The following is a 23,653-nucleotide window of genomic DNA, read 5'->3' as shown; positions in this document are numbered from 1 at the left end:
TTTTGGACCCTGGCACACAAAGCCCATCGTTTCCATTGATCGGCATGATCACTAGTTGTAGGCTTCATAATCGTGGCTGCACATGCAGTTTTCGGAATCGTCGATATCGTCGACTGCGCGAGCTCGTACTCCGAGTCTTGCAGAACTTGCAGCTTCATCCAAAGCGACACAGCTTTGCACTCTGCCAGCGCACCGACTGCTGCTTTCGCTGCACATTTCAACACTCGCTGAGGAAGAGAGGGATATAAAGTCTATCAGTATAGATATTTGTGCTTGTTGGTGTAACATTTTGCAATTGTTTTTTTAGTGCAAACAGCACAAGGTCGTAGAGGAGAAAACAGACACACACAGGCACGAATAGGTAGAATAGGGAGATTGCAGAAAGAGAGCGCGGGAGTGGTCTGCTTCGTGCTTTTTTTTTTCTCTGGACGCTCGCCGGCGATGTTGTCGCGAAGCAGCTGGCGCCATCTTGAGGTGTGCTGCGCCAACTTGCAATGCTCTCTGTGGCTTTCGCTATCGGCGCGCTGTGCTGTAATGGTGGCAGATACAAACTTGCGTAGGCAAACTTTTCGCTCCGTCTCGGTTAAGAGGAACTTAGCAACTCGAATTTCACGATTATTCTGCATGGAAAACACCGCCCAAAAGGCAGAATTTCAATCGTTATATCCGATACGCAGTGATTAACATATTATATATGGGATTTTTTCTCGTAGCCCTAATTCGTAAGTTTATACTCTGAAGTCGATTCATCGTTATAATCAATATATCGTTATATGTGGTATCATTGTATATGGACTGCACTGTAGTGGCCCCATATTATCACAAGCTCTTATTTTCGTGCATCTTTTCCTTTTTCTATCCCCCCCATCTTTCAACATCCTTAGCAGTTTTTCAAGAACAAAATTTATTTTTCGTAGAACATGGTGCAACATTCGTGATATCGTAGGGCAAACCCAAATTTGCAAACATAAAGGGAGATTTGGTAAGTATGCTAATTATGTAACACCTATAAGCATAACACAAATTGCATCTGCACCATGTGGGACCTTACCTGATCTCGGAAAGTGGCCTGCGTGGCTTGAAGGACTCCAAGCTCTCTAATGGAACAACAACTCCATTGATTCGGAGATTCTTAGTATCTCTGATGGCTCCTAGAAATGTGTTGAGGTCTTCTGGGTATTCTGCCACGAACGCCAGCAGGTCTTTCGCTGGAATCTGTGCCTCAACGTACTTGGCATCACCAGAGTTGAGCAAGTCAATCTGCGAATACACCAGAGGTATCTCATGTATCATGATGCACGCCACTTGAATAAACTTTTCCTGTTGCCACCACTGCCGCAATGTCTGCATAGGGTTAGCTTAGCTTGCGCACCTCGACAGCAGCACAGTCAGTTCATTTTTCTTTTGCTCCAATTAACTACTCCTGGAATGGTGGTGAATGAACTGTGGCTTATGACACAGTGCAAACTCGCATTGTATTCCATAAAACCCACTGTGGTGAAATAGTGGCTTTGGTGTTGCGCTGCTAAGCCTGAGGGTGCGGAATCAAATTCTGGCCGCAGGTGCCGCATTTCGATGGGGGCAAAACGCCCAAACACCCATGTACCTAGCATTGGGTACGCGTTAAGAATCGAAGGTCCAGAGTCCAAATTAATCCAGGGTGCCCCACTATGGCATGTCTTATAATGATATTTTGGCTTTGGCACATAATACCTATGCATTTGTTGTCTGAGTTACACAAATTACAATTCCAAATTTCTAGTCTAGCTAGAAAAGAAGCCAGCAAACGACATTTTGCTCAGTTTTCTACACTATCTCTTTAAAAAAGCCAAAGTTTGGCCCAAAAGGTGAAGCATCGATTGTGATAGCAAATTAGTGGACAGCTATACAAAGTAAGGATAGTAGCTTTATCAGGCATACAAACTTGTAAACGCATACTACCTAAATTAACAAGTATGGTGTCATGCGTGCACAAGCCAACATGAACACGTCGCACTCGATGACTGCGGAAACTCGCAGTCAAAACGCTGGAGTGAGGAAACATGGCAGCAGCAGCGAGTGAATTGACCTTCGTGCTGCCACTCGCATCAACACAAAGTAGGCCGCAAAAACGCAGCACATGGCAGACCCTGCCCCTTCACAGATGGCTTTTAAAATACAGGGGCCCGGCTGGGCGTGCACAGCCACCCAGGCTACACAGAGTACAATGCGACGCCCCTCCCTACCCTCCCCCCCGAAGTCTTGTGCGTGATGGAAGGTACCACGATTCCTCAACACTTTCTGCCGTTGCAAGCGCAAGACTGCGCCGGCCGCATGCTTTCGCTCACACATACAGCATATGGCGCACGGCGACATAGCCATTGGACTTTATAAGGAACCTCATGGCAACGCTAACTGCAGAAATGCACCATATAAGTGGTCCATATAATTGCTATCGCAATAATAAAAGCAGCTGAAGACATTCATGCTTCTGAACAATGAACTAAGACAGATTGTGCTAAACACCACAAGGACCTTTCTTGCACAACTGCATGTGGCGCAGATTTTTTCGCTTCTTAAGTGTGGGTTAAAAAGTATCGATCACACATATCGAGCCCCAGGAATGATTTGCAGAAATTGAAGAGCAATGCATACTCTGCTTGGAGGAGCCAAACGAGCGTTCAACCATGACTCGCAAAAAAAAAAAATCATGTCTTGTGTTGTTTACAGCCGTTGTTCCACGAACTGAGAAGTTCACGACATTAATTACTGACCGAAGTGCAAGTCATGCTGATGAACTACATATAGTTGTTTCTCCTGTCTTTCACTCTCGTGGACACTGCCTTTTTTTCTTTCCACGCATCCTGGCATGTGCGTTTTATGGTTTACCTAGTAATAGGAGGGAGCTCGTTTAACAGCTGAATAAGGAGCTTCAACAGAAACGGTGATTCTGCAGCGCCCTTGGAAGAACTTTTCTGCCATGGAACACAACTGGCATGGCCGAGTTCAGAAATGCAAACATCTCTGTCTAGGTGACCGTACAGTTACCAGGACACCTTTAAGCACACACCTTACCAGTACAAACACCCATTCTCGCACGTAGCACAACTTTTTATTCGTAAAGATCTGCTTTGGGGTGCACCAACTGAAAAAGTAATAATTTCGAAGAATCACTTATGTATTGAGTACCTATTTGCACCCTGTATGCGTGAAATGTTTCATGCCAAAGCGGTAGCCAAGATTCTATCCCCAGGTTCGATCAGGTTTAGGCACATTCTAAGAATATCAGTTTGTGCTTGAGCTCAGTCCTGGCTGGAATCGCAGTTTTCGGTTTGGGTTTAGTTCGACACCCTGGTTATACTCAACAGATTTTTCTCACACAATCGAAGGTTGGCTGCCCAGCTTTCACATCTTGCATAAATTCTTGGCAAGTTATATTTTTGCAAATGCAGTGTTTCAACAGTGAGTCAGTCAGATGTCTCACACTGAAGAAAAACAATAGAAAGAACATGCCATGTATGCTGTAGGAGCCTTGCATGCACGAAATGTGAGGGAAAATAAAATTCCGGGCTCTCATGATTGTTTTCTAGCTAATGGTTATAATAGAGAACAGTATACCACCACTTCATTTTGATTCAGCATTCTCCCCATGGCTGGAAGGTGGGGAAAATGCCATCCTTTACTCCGATTTACTGCCCACCCAAATGAGGGTCAACTCGGTGACTAGAATGGTCGATTTAGGGACAATTTCCTCCTCGACCAGTTTATGAATACGAAAAGCCATTAGCATCAAAAAAGGCATCGTTAAAAAATAGCAGCCCAGTGCTTCCAGTTTGGGCTCACTACTGATGGCTGCGTTTTCAGTCACTGCTGTTGTTGCTTGTGGGCCACCTTCACTGGTGTAAACAGTTTTTGGCTAAGTGGAGTCGGTGCATTTGCAAGGCTCTCATGCGAGGCCGGGGGCAATGCACCCTGCTTCGTTGCTCTCACAAACTGACAAGCAGATGCACATTTACAATCGGATCTGTGAGCCCTGGTTTCGCTTATCACAATAATTGGGGCCATACCTCCAGCGTCTTTGGGGCGGACATGGCCCAATGATAGCCAAAATGAGGCTTTCATAGCGACATGTGACGACATTCACTCTGTGCAGTAGTAAGGAGCAAATGTCGCAGCAGCAGTTCCACCACTTGTAACAAAGCAAAAGTTGCATATTTATCGCTGTAGTAGACAAACTACACTTCTTATGCAAAATCAAAGGGGAAAAAAGAAGAGGAAGAGAAGACAATGTGGCTATGACATGAGTCTTAGTTTTAATTGCAAGATGCATAACTGACCGTCTCCAAAAGGTCTACAAGGGACTGCAGATCGAGAATGTCAAGAAAAGAAAGGTGTTTGTACCTGAGTCATAATAGGCGGATAAATTTTCCCTTTAAAACGCCCCTCGTTCTGCTGCAGCCACATAGTCGCTTCATAGGCGTCTCGGCTTCGTCGCCTTAGGAGCTCCAGCCTCTGGTTCGACAGGTCCTTGATGCGCTTTATCTCCTGCACAACCGCTGCAATGCAATAGAGGAAGGAAGCAATTGTCACTGTTCATCAGTTTGTCCAATCACTTTATGCCATTTCATACATGGCAAGCAACATTACGAAGGCTAGACATCTCCCACTATTTACGTTCCTAATAAATATATAACTAGTCACACTTGAAAGAAAGATATAGGCATGCACCATGTAATTTGATGTAATATGAAGTCTCATACTTTTATGTTGTAAAATATGATGTATTTAACATGGAAGATATAAGAGATTTACTTCCAAACAAGCAGAGTGACACGCTTCTGCGACCAGCGGCAACAGTGCACCCTCTGCACTTGCGACCAAACCAGTATGTCGCCAACTGGAACTGCAAATATGCATAAATAATATGTGATTCGACACAGCCTTAGGGAAGGCATCTGTAGTAGTCACCATGCTGTCAACTGCTGTTTAGTTAATGAGGAGTGTGGTGGGGGTAATACTGCCTTCTTAATCTGTAGTCTTTGGCGATTTCATTATATTTGATCATGTGATCTTTCTCCTCACTCGGACCCCATGCTATTCCTGCCCTTTATCAGCTCGCTAACTCTCGAGCTAGGGTGTGTGCAGTTTCGTTGCCCAGGAGGGAGGAGTGGGCAGGCACCCATATGACATGAACATCATGCTCCCCGCGAAGGTTAGTCATGATCCTTAGTGCTTCTTTCAAGACCCTCCCCTTGGTGAAGTTACAAAGCACAGTTTTAGAGTCACTGACTTTGACACTGGCCGTTGTGGAGGCAAGCACCAGTGCTATGGCTGCTTCCACCGCAGTTTCCTCATTTGCTGTTTTAATGGTGGCACTGGCAAGCTGGCGACCCGCTTGATCTGAGGCGACCACTGCCATGTGTCAACTGTCTGCATATTGCGCCATGACTGCATAAACCACGTCCACATTGTTTTGAAACTTCTTGTGTAGTGCTTTTGCGCTTGCATTCCTCCGCTCTCGGTGATGTTCAGGGTGCATGTTTCTGGGTAACGAGGGTATGATGATGCACTTTCTGGTTTCTCTTGGGATGTCGTATTTATCCCTGCTTTGCCCAGTGTGCGATCGCTTATAATCAATGTTACTCACAACTCTATTCAAATAGATGTAAAGAGTTATCAGTGGGCAGACTTCAGACACCGCAATCTGGGCTTGCCCCAACACAGTGCAGGGGCCAAACAACACATATACGAATGCGGAGCTGTGGGAGACCACTCTATTCAGCTCAGACAGTGAGGTCAAAGTACAAGTCTTCAGGCAAGCTGAAGATGCCACTAGGACCCAAGGGCTCCTAGGCACCATCTAATAGGGGGGAGATAAACTCCTCTGACATTTGCCATTTTCAATAAAAGTTGTTTCATCATCGACATAGCCTTACATCTGCAAGTTGTAGTTGTAATGTACAAAGTAGTTATTCCATAGAAAGTGTCGCAGATTAAAAATGGTTGCACTGCGGAACACGCAACATGAGACTTCAATGACCACACTATTCTGTGGCTTCCACAGTGCTACCTGTTAAGTATCAAATGGAGCAGTATATGAATGGTTCAGACGGATAATCGTATTTAAAACCACAGAAGAGGACTGGTTGTACAAATCTCCTTTATTACATCGAAATTACAACAGTGCACATTAACTTCTATGGTCTTAGTTTAATTGCTCTAGTTCCCTTTTTTTAACCCTTTGACTTCCAGTTTTTTTTTTTTTTTTTTTTTCGGGCGCTTGTTTAGTGGACATTTCGTGTTGCATGGAAACTGTTTTTTCGTTGCCACTTTCTTTCAACGCAGTATTCATCAACAGCTTACAAATCCCTTTGTCTGTCAAAGTGCAGACGGACTTTACACACTGATTTGCTATGGCTGTCCTGCTGAGACAGAGCAACAGAGCACCGAGATATTTGCTCCACCTGCCATTAGAAATTTATCTCGCAAGCTTTAGGTCTCTTTACGACCTCTCTCTCTTTACATATTACAACAGGTACACAATGGTCATTTTTGCACAATTTGCTTCTTGAGAGGCAGGCAACGTGCTGAAAAGACAAAATGAGCCTACAGTAGAACCTCGTTGATACTTTGCCAGTATGTATGTTTTCCCGGCACCAACGTTCGCAATCGAGGACACAAAAAATGACCCAATACACTTACGCTCATTTTTTACCAGTTCATATGTTTTCAGAAAACACAAATTTTTGGCAGCAACGTTCAGTACATCACCACACTGCGATCGTATGATACATTTTCCGATTGTTAGATTCTATGCAAACAAGAAAATGCGCAGGGCGCGTGCAATCGAAAACAGTATATAGCTGCCCACCGCGGCAGCTTCATCGCCCATATCGCGTGAAAACGCCGGCGCACATTCAGTTTGTCATTTCGGTACCAGCAAATCTCCGGGGTCATCGTACGGGGCATTTACAGCAATCACCGCCAATCATATTGCGATGAGCATCTTTGCTTATCTGTTTCACGGTGCGTTGTGCATAGTGCCATTGGTAGTGTACTGCACACCTTTAATAGGCGATAATCTAAACGCACCGCCATTCCTAGCTGCAGGTGGCACAATGTGGGCATCATGTTTTGCTTCAGCGGCATCCGGCGTCACCCACCAGCTCGATTTCGTTTTGGTTCCTCGTCGCTCTCTTAAAACATCACGCAATAAGAACACAACAAAACGTGTCGCAGGCCGCCAGAGCTCCACCAGCTCGACATGCGTGGGCGTCTCATGCCGCAACGATCTGTGCGACGTTTCACATTACATAGATGTTAACAATAGTTGAGTCTGCCAAATTTTTTTAGTTACTTCGGATACTACGCTTTCCTGGTTAGTATGTTTTTTTCTTGCGTTTTTTCCAAAACGTATGAATGAGGTTCTACTGTACTTGCGAGTAGCAGCCAAAGGGTAAGGCGATACCTAAAAGACATTTAGCCCAACAGTAGAGAGTTTTAGAATAGGGGCCCCAAAGAACTTTGTGGGTGCTAGCGTTGGGACACACAGGAGTGAAGAGTTTTAGAATAGGGCTTTGCATTTGCAGATAGTGTATCGCATTGACAGCACCCCTACGGCATCAAAAGAAAGCTAGTAGAAATAATTAAATAAAATATACCATTTTATGATAAAAAGAGTAATTTTGACTTTCCTGTTATTGGCATTTACTTACAATTTAGAGGTTATTCTATGAACAGCAAAGCAATCAGGTGTGCTTAGTTTTGAGTAAGCAACTTTACGGGCCTTAATCAGCCAAGCTACGCCATGTTAGGCCTACAAGCCATGAAATCGATAATCAAATTCAGAATCAATGGCATCTGAGGAATCAATCTTCATAACATACGCTAGTTTAGAGAAGGCAATAACCACGATCGCTTCTACTAGCTTGTGAACTTCACACGTTACCCCGGATCAGGCACAGTTTGGTACTAGGTTCAAGCCATCGCTTCGATGGGTGCCGCCAGGTTTGCTGAAGCAAATCTTTTGGGGCAGCTTTTGGGGCTCCCGCTAAATCAGTGAAATAGCATGCCCGATGCAAAACCACACCTCACTTTGCATCTCGCACATGCGCAGTGGCTTCGAGGCTATTTTTTCGGGGCCCCAAACTTTTGGGGCCCCTATTCTAAAACTCTCTAGTATTTCCTGCATATGCTTTAAAGGGGTCCTGAAACACTTTTCTAACCAATCATACACTGGCCTCACTGTTAACCTTCACTGAGAAGTGTTGCCTACAGGCAACACACAAGAAAAAAAATTTTTCTTGCCGAGTGTTGGCATTAAGTACGAAGTTCATGGCTAAATTTTTTCAGCCAAGACTAAAAGACAGGTCAGAGGAGAGACACCGATACAAGGTCTCCAGCTGTAATGGTGTCACACGTGGAATGTGAAGCAAATGAAATGTATGCCTCTGGATCACATATGACGAGAGCCATCTGTAGAAATTTCAAATGAAGCCACAGGTGGCTTAAGGTGACGCCCACTTCCAGTTTTCTGCCTGGTGTGCCCCTCGTATTGCTGAAAAAGTATATGCAAGATCATTTTTCTTTTCATTTATTATGCTTATTCTCAACGTGCTTTGCACATTTAGATCGAAAATAAACAGCTTTTCCGGGTATTTATAAGTGCCATCCTTAAAGGGTTATAGGACATTGTCTCACAAATCTGCTGCCGAAACATTTTTCGAATCCTTCAATTACAAGTGGCATTATTGCACTGATAAACAGCTTTCTCTCTCTTCGTCTTTGCTAGGGTACTGGAAGCTACACATAGGAGAAGCCAAGGGGGGCAAAGCCCCACCTAAATGTTGAGTGTCTAGGAAAAATGAAAACAAGAAATTAGGGACTGATGCCTGACAAAGTTTGCAATGCACACAATGAAAACTCAGTACGCCAGTACGTTAAGAGGCAGGCACCTTACAATTGTCTGTTGCTATGGGAACTGGTGCAGCGCCGCTGCAGGCGGGTGCATGCCTGCTGGGCTTGCTTCGAAAACTTCACTGATTTTAGGTCGGTTATAGGTCAACATATATAGCTATCAGCCTATATCCGCGACCAAAGAATGTCGACCTATATTCCTGAGCAAAGCTAGCAAAATTTCGAGCTTAGGAAGCTTCGCCATTGCACCTGCCCTAAAGCCACTCTGGAACATATCCAGACTGCAGTTAAAAAATGCTACCTATCTAATACATTCGACAGCACCGAGTAGGATGTCTGCGAAACATTCAATGAGGATGACTTCTTCGGCACTTCCGATGAGGATGCCTCTTGTGGCATCAACTAGCGAGACTTGGTAGGCAAGCTTACCATAAATAAAAAGGTATCATGTCTAAACGTTTCATTTTACAGAAAAGATATGGGTCGACCCATATTTTAATTAATTTTTTTTTAATTCTTGGAGAGCAATACGTAGACGTCGGCCTACATTTGTGTTCGAGATATTTTTGAGTAAATATGCACCTATTAGATGACAAACTAGTGAAGCAAACAGTGTGCCTGCTACCTGCTTCTCATGCCAACAGTTCTGCATGTTCATGCTATTCCTCTACATTCAGGTTTGAATCATATTAACGTGAACACAAACAGCAGCACATTTTCCTCTGAAAAAGTCAGAGATAACTAAATAAAATTTTGCATTTAATTCCTTAGAAGTGAATATCAAACCTAGAACTAAATATGGCAGCGCTCTTACAAATGTGCTTCGGCTTGGTTGTTCTGCCTGCAGTGCTACAAGGACACGTTGCAGTGAATATCTTTTTTTGTTTCTGGTCCTTTATAAGCTTTCTTGCATTAGAAAAGAAAAATAGTACCCACAGTCTGGTAACACAAATTTCAAAGGGTCAGTCAAAGGAAGCCTTAAAGGAACAATGAAGGCAAAAATTAAGCAGGGCTGAAATGTAGGAGTGTTCGAGTATTCAAAAGTTGACAACACCAGATAAATATATTTGTGCTTAATATTCACATTCGATTCAAAAACAATGTATTAGACAGTTTTCTAATGTTAGATATGATACGAATAATAGAGACAAATAAAATATACTGCTAGCCATGTGAGAGGTAATGAGATTCCTCACATGTGTTTTGGACGACGAAGCTTCAGGGGAAAGACAACCTCTATGTGGCAAGGGCCTATGAACCAAGGGTACAAGTGAGTGCGTTGAAAGGGAATGGGGGTAATTAACAGAAACGTGTCCAACTGCAATAAGAATGTTTTTTATAGATTGTAGGTTCAATGGGAAATCCACTACAATGGTGCCCATCCACGCGTCCTTGCCATGCAAATATGCCAGCTGCCTCAGTGCAGCATGTCCCGCTCCTGTTATAACAGTTTAGGATTAAGCAGTGGGCGTTTCGGAACCGTGATGTGCACCCGAGTTGGACCTGGTACTTGACCAGATGCCACGGACAATGCGCAATCCGCTATAGGTGTTACCACGGTGCCTACCACATCGCACTTTGCTAAAGGACTCAATCCTAAACGTACAAATATGGGTGCATTACACAATCCTTTTTAGGATTTTAATCGTAATATCGTTTTTATAGCAGTCAAAGGTGTCCTCCACCATCTTCACACTGCATGTTAATTTGTGGTCGTTTGCAAATGCAGTATTTTAACGACAGTGAGTCGGTCCGGTGCCTCACACTGAAGGAAAATGGAAAAGGCTCGCTGCATATGCCATGCTACAAGAGTATTGCATGCATGTGGAGCAAAATGCAGGGAGAAGAGAAGATGCTGCGCTTCCGTCATTTTCTAGACAATGGTCATAGCGAACAGTAGACCACCAGTTTATTTTGGCTGGCTGCTAGCACAGCTTTTGCATGGCTCATATGTCATTACTTTTGTAGTGCTACTTGCCCTCTTGAGCTTGTGACTTGACAACAAATGCATTGAGCGACAACTGGCAGAGGCCCAAATTCCTCCAAGTTAATCGGCATTTGATGCTGCATAATTCACAGCTTGGCAAGACCAGAGAGATAGTGTGAATTACTCAATGTTCTAGATTAACAGGCGTCAAATAAACAAGAACTTAATGTAATGACTTACTCTACATTTTCCTGTCAGAAACACAACTGCTGATGTTCCAACATGCTAAAGGGGCCCTGAACCACACCTCGGGCTTCGTGAAATAACATAGTCTGTGAGTAGCATATACTGCTGTGAACATCTCAGCCAAGTTTTGCTGTTGTATGCAGTGCGTGGAGCTCGCAAGCAGAACGCAAAGTCACCTTTCTCTCAAACGCTCTCTTTTCAACAGAAAGCCCTGCCCTCACTCTCTCCTGGACTACCTATTTCGTCATCGGATGCTTTAGTTCATCATTCCCTTAGACAGCTCCTATTGGCTGATAGCTGACATCAAGCTGTGATTGGCTACATGGCCTAGATACCACGTCCGCCATGAGGATGCCGTGATGAGTCTACTGGTTAAGCGCACTGTGGCTCGCCGAGGACAACTGCGTTTGGCGCATCGTAGGCACCAAAGGCGGAAGTCGTGGCATCTACATGAACATCCAAAATGAAATTTGAACAGCGTGCTACAGTGACATTTAGAAGGCAAAGTGTTATGGGCACGGCCCACTGCGTCATAGCCTTCGCAGTGCAAGGCAATGAAGAAGGAACGGGAGCACAGCCGAAGCCGTGTTTGATTGCCAATAACTCCACTTCTGCTGAACGCATTGAAGTACTTTTTGCAGCAAAGTATTTCTGTAATAGCCTATTTTCACTTCAAATGCCTTTCTCCACTTCAATAAAAAGTGGTTCAGGGCCCCTTTAAAGTAAAAAAACTTGTTAATAAATGCATCTGCTTACCATTAATCAATATTCACAGCTAAGTATTCGTATCTGGCTTGTATCAGAAAATTTTTATATTGACACAACGTCAGTCACAAAGCTATCTTCTGCAACCTCGAAGACCTGGGATGCGTGTCTCGGACATACGACTTTGTCAGGAATTTCCTCATGGACCGCATGGCCCCAGTTGGAATATACAACCTGCGCAGTGACAGCTTCGGACTACCGAGAAAAGGCCCCCCGCAAGGTTTGGTCATATCGCCGTTGCTCTTCAATGTCGCCATGATCAAACTGCCCGGCCTCCTCGACACCATACCAGACCTACGACATGCTTTTTATGCAGATGACATCAGGTTATGGACAAGGGCCACAAACACCGGAACGCAAGAAATATGCCTTCAGGAAGCAATAGATACCATCGAGAGCCACTTCCAAAAATGCGGCCTCCGTTCTGCTCCCAAAAAGTCGGAACACTCATCCTCATGTCAAGAATGAGAGGCAGACCACCCAGCTACTATGAGCCCGATTCTAAAGGAACGCCCATCCCAAAAGTGGAAAATCTACGAGTTCTAGGGCTACCCATCCACAAAGACGAGGCCAGGGCAGCCATTTCCCCGTGACTACAGCGAACGCTATCACAGCTCATGCATCTCGTCAGGAGAGTTGCAAGCCAAGAAGTGGACTTAAAGAACAAGACAAACTATGTGTGACGCACACACTTTTCGCCAGTCGAATAACATACGGCACGCCCTACCTCATGCTGAAGAATGCAGAGGTAGAAAAGCTTAACATTCGAATATGCAACGCGATCAAAATCACCCTGGGCCTACTATCCATGGCTTCAACTACGAGACTTCTCAAGATGGGCGTACACAACACCTGGCAAGAACTAGCTGAAGCTCATAAAGCCAGTCAATTAGAAGGACTGAAGCTCATGCCCACCAGAACATCCATGCTGCAACGGCTGAGCTATGGTGAAACCTTTATAGCCACCACATACCCAAAAGAAAACTCCTCCAAACATCGGCGAATCCCTGTGCATAGCACCATTTCCACGCAACATGCACCTCACGTACCACAAGGAAGGAAGACAAGCCTGAGTGGATGCCCTATGGAGAAGACACAGGCAAGACCCAAATGCCAGATACACTGACGCAGCCAAATACTCGCAAAGAACCGCTTACACCCTCAGCGTGCAAGCGGTGCAGCGGTGGCGTAGAGGTAGAACACCTGCCTTGCGTGCAAGAGGTCCGTGGTTCGAATCCCGGTGCCAACAATTTTCCACCGGATTTAAAAAAAAAAAAAGATCCGCGTGTTGATAAAATTGCATAAGCAGGCCTGGAGTGTGGCCTGATCCCGGTGACCAGAACTTGTAACGCACTCCCTCACCAGAGCAGGATTGGCCACCCTGGTGCAGTACTTGGCCACAACCTCCTATATGAACACAACAATCAAACCCCGGCCCTAAGTCCCCAGCAGCTGCGAAGCAACTGACCACGGCAGCGGTCAGACCTGCGACGCAGCAGAGGGTGCTGAGGATCCCTGGCTCCGGACAGGCCACCACTGGAATATGAACCTGGCAACGTTTCACGCTAGAATAGAACGTTATCTAGTGAGGAGAGTCTAGCAGTGCTACTGGAGGAATTAGAGGGTAGTAAATGCAATATAATAGGGCTCAGTAAAGTTAGGAGGCCAAAAGAAGCACATACAGTGCTAAAAAGCGGGCACGTCCTGTGCTACCAGGGCTTAGCGGAGAGACGAGAACTAGGAGTCGGAATCCTGATTAATAAGAATATAGCTGGTAACATACAGAAATTCTATAGCATTAACGAGAGGGTGGCAGGTCTTGTTGTGAAACTTAATAAGAGGTACAAAATGAAGGTTGTACAGGTCTACGCCCCTACATCCAGTCATGATGACCAGGAAGTCGAAAGCTTCCATGAATACGTGGAATCGGCGATGGGTAGAGTGAAAACGAAATACACTATACTAATGGGCGACTTTAAAGCCAAGGTAGGCAAGAAGCAGGCGGGAGACAAAGGAGTGGGGGAATATGGCATAGGCACTAGGAATAGCAGGGGAGAGTCATTAGTAGAGTTTGCGGAACAGAATAATATGCGGATAATGAATACCTTCTTCCGCAAGCGGGATAGCCGAAAGTGGACGTGGAGGAGCCCGAACGGCGAGGCTAGAAATGAAATAGACTTCATACTCTGCGCTAACCCCGGCATCATAGAAGATGTGGACGTGCTCAGCAAGGTGCGCTGCAGTGACCATAGGATGGTAAGAACTCGAATTAGCTTACACCTGAGGAGGGAACGGAAGAAACTGGTACATAAGAAGCCGATCAATGAGTTAGCGGTAAGAGGGAAAATAGAGGAATTCCGGATAAAGCTACAGAACAGGTATTCGGCTTTAACTCAGGAAGAGGACCTTAGTGTGGAAGCAATGAACGACAATCTTGTGGGCATCATTAAGGAGTGTGCAATGGAAGTCGGTGGTAACTCCGTCAGGCAGGATACCAGTAAACTATCGCAGGAGACGAAAGATCTGATCAAGAAATGCCAATGTATGAAAGCCTCTAAACCTACAGCTAGAATAGAACTGGCAGAACTTTCGAAGTTAATCAACAAGCGTAAGACAGCTGACATAAGGAAGTATAATATGGACAGAATTGAACATGCTCTCAGGAACGGAGGAAGCCTAAAAGCAGTGAAGAAGAAACTAGGAATTGGCAAGAATCAGATGTTTGCGTTAAGAGACAAAGCCGGCAATATCCTTACTAATATGGATGAGATAGTTCAAGTGGCTGAGGAGTTCTATAGAGATTTATACAGTACCAGTGGCACCCACGACGATAATGGAAGAGAAAATAGTCTAGAGGAATTCGAAATCCCACAGGTAACGCCGAAAGAAGTAAAGAAAGCCTTGGGAGATATGCAAAAGGGGAAAGCAGCTGGGGAGGATCAGGTGACAACAGATTTGTTGAAGGATCGTGGACAGATTGTTCAAGAGAAACTGGCCACCCTGTATACGCAATGCCTCATGACCTCGAGCGTACCGGAACCTTGGAAGAACGCTAACATGATCCTAATCCATAAAAAAGGGGACGCCAAAGACTTGAAAAATTATAGACCGATCAGCTTACTGTCCGTTGCCTACAAACTATTTACTAAGGTAATCGCAAATAGAATCAGGAACACCTTAGACTTCTGTCAAGCAAAGGACCAGGCAGGATTCCATAAAGGCTACTCAACAATAGACCATATTCACACTATCAATCAGGTGATAGAGAAAGGTGCGGAATATAACCAACCCTTATATATAGCTTTCATTGATTACGAGAAAGCATTTGATTCTGTCGAAACCTCAGCAGTCACAGAGGCATTACGAAACCAGGGTGTAGACGAGCCATATGTAAAAATACTGAAAGATATCTATAGCAGCTCCACAGCCACTGTAGTCCTCCATAAAGAAAGCAACAAAATCCCAATAAAGAAGGCGTCAGGCAGGGAGGTACGATCTCTCCAATGCTATTCACTGCATGTTTACAGGAGGTATTCAGAGACCTGGATTGGGAAGAATTGGGGATAAAAGTTAATGGAGAATACCTTAGTAACTTGCTATTCGCTGATGATATTGCCTTGCTTAGTAACTCAGGGGACCAATTGCAATGCATGCTCACTGACCTGGAGAGGCAAAGCAGAAGAGTAGGTCTAAAAATTAATCTGCAGAAAACTAAAGTAATGTTTAACAGTCTCGGAAGAGAACAGCAATTTACAATAGGTAGCGAGACACTAGAAGTAGTAAGGGAATACATCTACTTAGGGCAGGTAGTGACGGCGGATCCGGATCATGAGACGGAAATAATCAGAAGAATAAGAATGGGCTGGGGTGCATTTGGCAGGCATTCTCAGATCATGAACAGTAGGTTGCCGTTATCCCTCAAGAGAAAAGTGTATAACAGCTGTGTCTTACCAGTACTCACCTACGGGGCAGAAACCTGGAGGCTTACAAAAAGGGTTCTACTCAAATTGAGGATGACGCAACGAGCTATGGAAAGAAGAATGATGGGTGTAACGTTAAGGGATAAGAAAAGAGCAGATGGGTGAGGGAACAAACGCGAGTTAATGACATCTTAGTTGAAATCAAGAAAAAGAAATGGGCATGGGCAGGACATGTAATGAGGAGGGAAGATAACCGATGGTGATTAAGGGTTACGGACTGGATTCCAAGGGAAGGGAAGCGTAGCAGGGGGCGGCAGAAAGTTAGGTGGGTGGATGAGATTAAGAAGTTTGCAGGGACGACATGGCCACAATTAGTACATGACCGGAGTTGCTGGAGAAGTATGGGAGAGGCCTTTGCCCTGCAGTGGGCGTAACCAGGCTGATGATGATGACGATGATGATGATGATGATGATGGCCCTCAGCGTCTGCTACAGTCCGCGCAAAACCCTCAGCCTGCAGAAGAGGCGGCAATCGCCTTAGCAACTACTACATGCATGGACGCAGCTGTCGTCTTTTCCGATTCTTCCAAGTAGCTGTCAAGAACTACGCTAAGGGTCGCGTGTCGGCAGAAGCACTAAAGATATTGAAGCACTGCAGCACTCGGATCTCCTACACTTGCATGACATGGGTTCCTGGGCATGAGGAGCTGGAGGAGAACGAAGCGGCACACGCCTCGGGCCCGACGTCACACCTGCCAGGCCAACCGTTCCCACTCTTGAGATGCCCGGTCTGTGTTAGCGGGGACAGAGACCGTGCCCATCATCCACTCAGCAGTCCTTCAACATCACAGGCTGGAACGCAGGGCGTACCCACCACGTCACCCAAAGCTCAACAAAGAAGAAAGTACCACACTCAGAAGACTACAGAGTAACACTTACACCCACAAAATACTCCTGCCCAGACTCTACCCAATGCTACAAGGATACCACTGCTCAATGTGCAGCATACTGGACATCTTGGTGTACCTGATCCTCGAGTGTCCACAGCACCTAGATGCAGATGTGTCGTATTGCCTTCACCGAAAGACCAACGCCAGACAAGAAAGCGAAGACCTCATTGAAACATGGAAGGCCAAGCTCGTCTCCGAGAACCTGGAACAACAACGATGCCTCATCGCCAGGGCCAAAGAGGCAGTGAAAGCCAGAGGGTTACTGGATACCCTGGATACTGTTTCAAAAATAAATGTTCACTCCTCCTCCTCCTGACACACCCCTACCTAAAATGCAGGATTAGTACTTCAATAAGTCCAAAGTGTCACTCGGACCGAGAACAGAGTCTACATAAGTGAGAAAAATGACTGAAACATTAGACAGCATTCAGACCACTGCTTCTGTGAAAATATACCAACAGTTATGAGGATGTATATTGTTGTTTTTATTAATTGGTAAAATTTAGCCAATATTTCACAAAATGTTCAATACATTGCATTTCAACGTGAAATAAATAGTGATTTGGCCAATTTATTGCACCTTCCAACAAAAGGACTTCCTGAAGCTACCTTTTCACATTATTTTTTTATTCATATTTTTCAGCACTTCTCGTGGTACTATTATGATGTCTTCTCTCTGTGTACCTCTGACTTGGAAAAGGCCATAGCACCCAATAGAGAATGACCTCGGAGATTGCAGGCACAGCTAAGAAGGAAAGCCCATTTGGCAAGAGTGGTTTGAATCCCAGGAAAAATTGAGCAGGACATTTTTTTAAAGCTAAGCGACCTAAAATTAATGTTAATGTTTCTAAACGGGCCATTTAACAATTCAAGATCAATTCAATGTTATTTTTAGTGTCCATATAAGAAATCTGAGCACAAGAACAGCAAAAGCAGGAATGAAACTACTACACAAGATCATTACCATTGCTTTCACGCTGCTTGTCCCTGATAAAGTTCTCTGCCGTAGCCCTCTCATTGCTGACGCTGCCGATCTCTTGGTTGCATGCCTGTATTTCCCCTTGCAGTTCTTTAATCTTTTCCTGCAAGCAACAGAAATCATGGCATTCGAGGACTGACGCCCCAAGGTATCTCAGCACTAAATGAATAAATAAATAAATGAAAGAGAGCAATAGGAAAATAGTGCTTTGTCTTTTGTCAACAAGGCAGATAAAACAAAACAGACTGCTAATGTGACTGACCTCTACATCTTCTCTTGATGATTCAGCAACTTCTCGCTCAATTCCAGCAACTTCGTCAACATACTTCTTCATCCTGAATACAAGAAAGGAAATATGAATGCAGTTATTGTTGCTGTGCATATGTATTTGTCCCTTAATAGCACTGCACAATTGTGAGGCAGTCCAGATAAAGGAAATCATGATAAATTTTGGTTGGAGTACTTGTAATATTAGAATAAGGTATACAGTGGAACCCCGTTCATACGTTTTTCACCGGACCGGGGGAAAAAAACGTAACAGCCGAGAAAACGCAACAGTGAGGAAAGCTCCGAAAATGAATGAAAAAAAGGGCAGCTTCAACTATAGACAATTTATTTCCACAGAGTGCGCTTAGGACTTAAAAAAGCCTATCATGATGGCTTGCCGTTTCTTTCGCTCGGTAGAAATCGCCACACGTTTCTCAATAGCCTGGAAGGCCGCATTGCTGTCAGCGTCGCTGTGAGGTGCGACGTACCTGCAGAGGTCTAGAGCCGCGACGGCTTCTCCAAAGCTAGGATTTGGCCACTGCCCGGCATCATGCGGCTCGTGCTCCTCGTCGTCACCGCGCCACGGCAATGGCAACGGACGAAGGAATATCCGCGGGAAATTTTGCCCTCTTTGGCGTAATCATGCTAACCTGCTAACGACTGTTTAGTATTGCTGCGGAGCGCGCGCGTCCGAGCAGCCCGGTTGCGCGCGGCGCGGCGTGGGAGAAATGTAAACAAGAGAGGAGAGCTGTCCCGGTAGGCGGAGCAACGCCACTAGCAACGCCAACTTCCGGTTTCACTTTTGCTTCACAAAGAGTGACGTGAGGGGCTCTCCCGAGTTTCCTTCCTCCGTGAGTCGACCCGTCCAACAACCATGCGGTGACCCTAATCACAGTGATGATAGTGAGAGCATTTTTCACGAATGGCCACTTAGTGCGGCCTCTCGAACTGGCGTGCGGCTTTTTGCAGCCAGTTCCTTAGCCAAGCCCGGCCAAGCCCAGCCAAAACTCGTCAAAAGCCAAAATGGCGGTTGGAACGCGTTGCCTACTTCAGCCCAGGCGGGTTCGGGGTGCCAAGTTGCGACGTATCATGCGGGAACGTTTTCACAGCTACGACGTAACAGCGGGGTTCCTTATACATTGAATCCTATGGAAGCTATGCCGGGACCGGATGAAAACGACGTAGCAGCCGGGAAAACGCAGCAGTGAGGAACGTAACAGCGGGGTTCTACTGTATTTTGTATAAGTATGTATGTCCCAGACTGCAAGCGCTTTATTTTTTTACCATAAAGCTGCTGCTACCATCCAAAAGGTTGGCAAATGTTATGAAACATCCCTGGAAATTCTAACACACAAAATTTTGAACAAGGTAGCGTTCCTTGCTTAAAACACAAACCGTAATCTCCCATCAACATGAACTCATAAAACCGAGAAAAGAAAAGTCAAGGTAACCAGGGTTTACAAAATACGGAATTTTATATACCGTATTTACTCGAATGTAATGTGCACTTTTTTTCCAATAAAATGCGTCCATACATTGCATGCGCATTGGAATCAAGTACGACCCTAATTCTGCATTACCATATCGCTACTGGCATTCCAAAACGGCTGCCTCGTACACACTTCGAGCCTAGCTGCTGTAGCCTCCTCCATGTGCTCTAGTAGGTCACCCCGATTTCTGCGTTTGCTCTGTCAGCATGGAAGTGCCGACAGCGAAGACATTGGAGTTCAACATATACGGAGACAGATAGAAAACGGGCTGCATCACGAGCGTTCACAACGTTCGAACTGGCGCGAACAGGAGAGTCGTTCTACTACTTAAGTGGCTGCTGCATACGGTGCGACCTATGTTGAAAGCGATCTGTGATGGAGACAAGAGTCTATGCATCGAGTCTATGCTGTGCTCTCGTCGTTAGTTCACGTTGAGTCAAGCGGTCGCGCATAGGTCAATTCGTTCGCTCCTGCTTCCGCACTCAAGCATTTAGATAGAGTTTCTGCGGCCACTGAGTGAGACATGTTCATGTTTTCCTGTGCACACGTGACACCATGCTTGTTAATTTAGTTAGTAAGTACTAATAGTAGTAGTACGTAAGTACTAATTTGATTCGCAATCGAACGCAATCGAGTCACACTTTCGCCGACTTTTTTTATTTATCGCAACTTTAGTGCATTGGGAGTAAATCTTCGTTTTTCCAAATGAGGGAAAGCTGCATTTCTGCATGAAAGAATGAGGTGCGGAATACTGTGAAGGACTTTTTTTTAGGTCACGGCAAATTGGTGCGCATCACAATTGAGAGTAGTTTTCTTTTCTTTTTTCTTTCTTTCTTGTGTGTGTGTCATGGAAAACGAGTATGCGTTACAGTAGAGTGCATGTTAGAATCGAGTATATACGGTAATCCATAATCGTACAGCTGCTGCTTGCACATAAAAACCCTTGAAATATATTCAATTGAAGCACGCCATTATTTGCAGTGGCCTCGTGCAGAATGCAGTATGGCATCAGAGTACACAGTACATTCACCCATGCTTGTGAAGTACACACGCAGCTGACTGCCAATTGCACTGCCACGTGTGATGCACACACACAGATATCTGTTGTGATAGGAGCACATTGGTGCAGAGTGCTTCCACAACACTAACAATACTGTCGGGATTATGACATCCCTCGGGAAGTCCTCCAGGTTGCCAGAAAGCCAGAACGTTTACCCCCGTGGTGTGATTTCACAGCGTTATGTGATTGGACACTAACACATCTAAAGAAAAGAGACACACCACATCAACACATTATACAAGAATTCCGCTCTCTTCAAGACAAATATATAAACTACATAGAATTTTATACTGATGGCTCTAAAACGGAAAAACACGTGGGTGTAGGGGCCATAACAGAAAATTGGGAAACATGTATTCGATTATCTCAGCATGCCTCTGTCTACACAGCCGAAGTGTACGCGATATGGACGGTAGTTCAAAAGATCATTGCTGACAAACTTGAAAACACTGTCATATACACAGATTCATTAAGCATACTGAAGGCTCTACACATGAAATCCCAAAGTGAACCCTTGTTAGGCGATATTTTGAATGCATTAACATCAAACAAATATGGCAGATCAATAAAGTTTTGCTGGGTACCAAGCCATGTTGGAATATTGGGTAACGAAGTGGCGGATAGATGCGCATCAATGGCAGCATGCAAAAACATTCAAAATACAGCACTTCCATATAAAGACAGTGTAAATGCGATTCGGAAGGCCTTGACGTCAAAATGGCAACGCGATTGGGACACTTGTTTAAGCAACAAGCTTCATCTAATTAAACCTGTAATTGGCGAGTGGAAATCATGCAGTCACCAGCAACGATTCTACGAGGTGATCTTGTGTCGACTTCGAATTGGACACACACATCTGATGCACAATTTCCTTCTCCGAAAAGAAAACCCGCCAACTTGCGAAAAATGTAATGAAGCTCTTACAGTCATGCACATCTTAATAACATGTCCACACATCAATACACTGAGACGGAGGTTTTTACACAGCCTGTATAAATTGCACATTCCATTACACCCTACCCTATTACTAGCAGATGACCCCCTAGTGCCATTTCCTAACCTCTTCAACTTTTTAGAAAAAACTGGTTATTTACACCAACTATAATGTAGTGCAGGTTTCCCTGCCCTAACGTTCCGTTTTATTTTGTCTTGTGACTGGCGCAGCATGGCCTTAGTTGCCTTTGTGCCACTAAACCCAAACTAACTAACTAACTAACAAGTTACAACACTAACAATTTATACATTTTCAAAAAATTCGCTGCCAAGAAGGCATCATAAACAGGCACCTTTTGTGGGAGATAGCACCTTTTCACTGATGTGGGTGCCTGTGCCAGCTAGAAAAGCTCCCTCCTGCCCTTAAAATGCTAAGTTGTTTTGACCCTAACGTAGAGAAATAAAGCAGCTAATGCTACTGGAATCATGGCGCTGCACACCTGCACGCAACATCCGTGACCTGGCAGGATGCCTGCTCAAGCCACGCTGCATAACTGGGGTACAGTACCATGCAGCTCCAGCAGTGTTAGCAGGCAACTAGTATGTGAAAGGCATGCAAAGCTGCCACTGTTCTGAACACATCCTTTACTGCTGCGCCAAACTGCTTGTCTCCCTAGGCCAGCACTAGGGAGACAAGCGAAAGCAGTATTAAAATCTTTTGTGACAGTAGATATTATGGAACACCTCACCTTTCACTCCTCCCTTCCTCTTCTTGAATCTTTCTCCTAAGCTCATGCTTGACTGACAAGAACTGAAAGGACAAGAGGGATACAAAAAATTATTCACAAACAAGTGCTACTAAGCTAAAAGGCAAACAGTGAACCATCACTCGCACTAGTAGTATCATGAACCCAGACGGTTCACGATTTTATAAATGGAGCCAGCGCACTGGAAACACATATGAAGACGCGCTAATTGGACAAGGGCAATGCTGGTCCTCGTCCACTTAAAACTTCTTTGTCTCTTACAAAATGTAAACCATTAAATTACATCAATTCAAAACCTTGCAACTGTTTATGCTTACAGCTGACTTTAGCAGTGGAGGCAATTGTAGCTGTAGGAATCACACTCTTCGTTTGTGATAGAAATAAATACTCAGCAGAAGATCTGGTGCTACAGCCGAACCTTGTATAATGAACGCACCAAAAAAAAAAATTTGTTCTCTGTGTCGAACACACAAAACTTATTGACCGATACTCACATAAAATAACTCCCTCAAACTATCTGGACATTAGATACACTGAACTCACTGCTTCCACTGACAGCAACATAAAGCCCATGAATGCGAGAAGCCGGCTTGCCCGACAATCCATGGCACATTTTCTGTTATGGATGTGCTGCACTGGTACAATAAAACCTCGTTAACTCAAACTCTGATATCTCGAAATACTGGTTAAGTCTAAATTTTTTCCTGGCGTGGTGTCAACACCATGTATTTTTCACCTCTTATCTCGAAATGCTATTGCACCGCACTCCAGATATCTCGAAATCTCGAATGCAAAGATGCTGGAAAAAATTTGCTGCTCAACTCCTCCATTGTTTCGGACGAACTCAGTTCGTCTTTGCCGAACTGTCCCAAAACCGTTTCGGATGAGTGTAGCTCGTCTGCTGGAGATAATATCTTCTTTTGAGCATTTTGAACAAAACACACTAATTTGCGGGCTAGCTGGTATGTTACTCTGCAAATGGCAGCACCAGCAAGTAATTCCTTTTTTTTCCCCACTGCCATTTCACATTTCTTTGGGGAACAACTCGTGTTTAACCCTTTCAGGGTCAGTTTTTTTTCGCCATATGCCACCACCCAGAGTCGATTTTTTTTACTGCAGATTCCAATTCTTCTGAGGGACCTATTTTGAAAAAAAAAATGTGCCATAATTCTTCTAGGGTGACCGTAAAGTGAGAAAAAAATATTTTTCGTTGGTATATATGTACTCTTTATTCATGAATAACAACAATAAAACAAGGAAATAAACTTATAAGAATAAAAAATTTGATGCATTGTTATAGTTTAAGGCTTAGAATGCAATGTGCACACAGGAATATTTTGCAAGTCTCAAATGTTCCTGTTCTTACACTAATATTTCTATCCATAGCGTAATGGAACTGCATAGGTGAGCCCACTCAAGAAAACTGTGTGGTTGTCTGACCGTCAAAAAAGCAA

General features: G+C 44.6%; 1 protein-coding gene across 1 annotated transcript in view; it reads right to left on the bottom strand.

The window, feature by feature from the left end:
• Positions 1 to 23,653, bottom strand: part of SMC5 (structural maintenance of chromosomes 5) — a 120,961-nt gene that overhangs the window by 63,162 nt on the left and 34,146 nt on the right. The window contains exons 8-12 of the mRNA XM_075685650.1: positions 22,182 to 22,243; positions 17,945 to 18,017; positions 17,668 to 17,785; positions 4,381 to 4,535; positions 1,052 to 1,260 (exon numbers count right to left, since the gene is read on the bottom strand). Of these exons, the coding sequence (XP_075541765.1) occupies positions 1,052 to 1,260; positions 4,381 to 4,535; positions 17,668 to 17,785; positions 17,945 to 18,017; positions 22,182 to 22,243 (617 nt within the window). The remainder of the gene's footprint in view (positions 1 to 1,051; positions 1,261 to 4,380; positions 4,536 to 17,667; positions 17,786 to 17,944; positions 18,018 to 22,181; positions 22,244 to 23,653) is intronic.

The sequence above is a fragment of the Dermacentor variabilis genome, chromosome 3 (genome assembly GCF_050947875.1).
Source record: "Dermacentor variabilis isolate Ectoservices chromosome 3, ASM5094787v1, whole genome shotgun sequence".
NCBI classification, from domain to species: Eukaryota; Metazoa; Arthropoda; class Arachnida; order Ixodida; family Ixodidae; genus Dermacentor; species Dermacentor variabilis.
The sequence above is the reverse complement of the archived record's forward strand: the minus strand, read 5'-3'. Positions and strand labels throughout refer to the sequence as shown.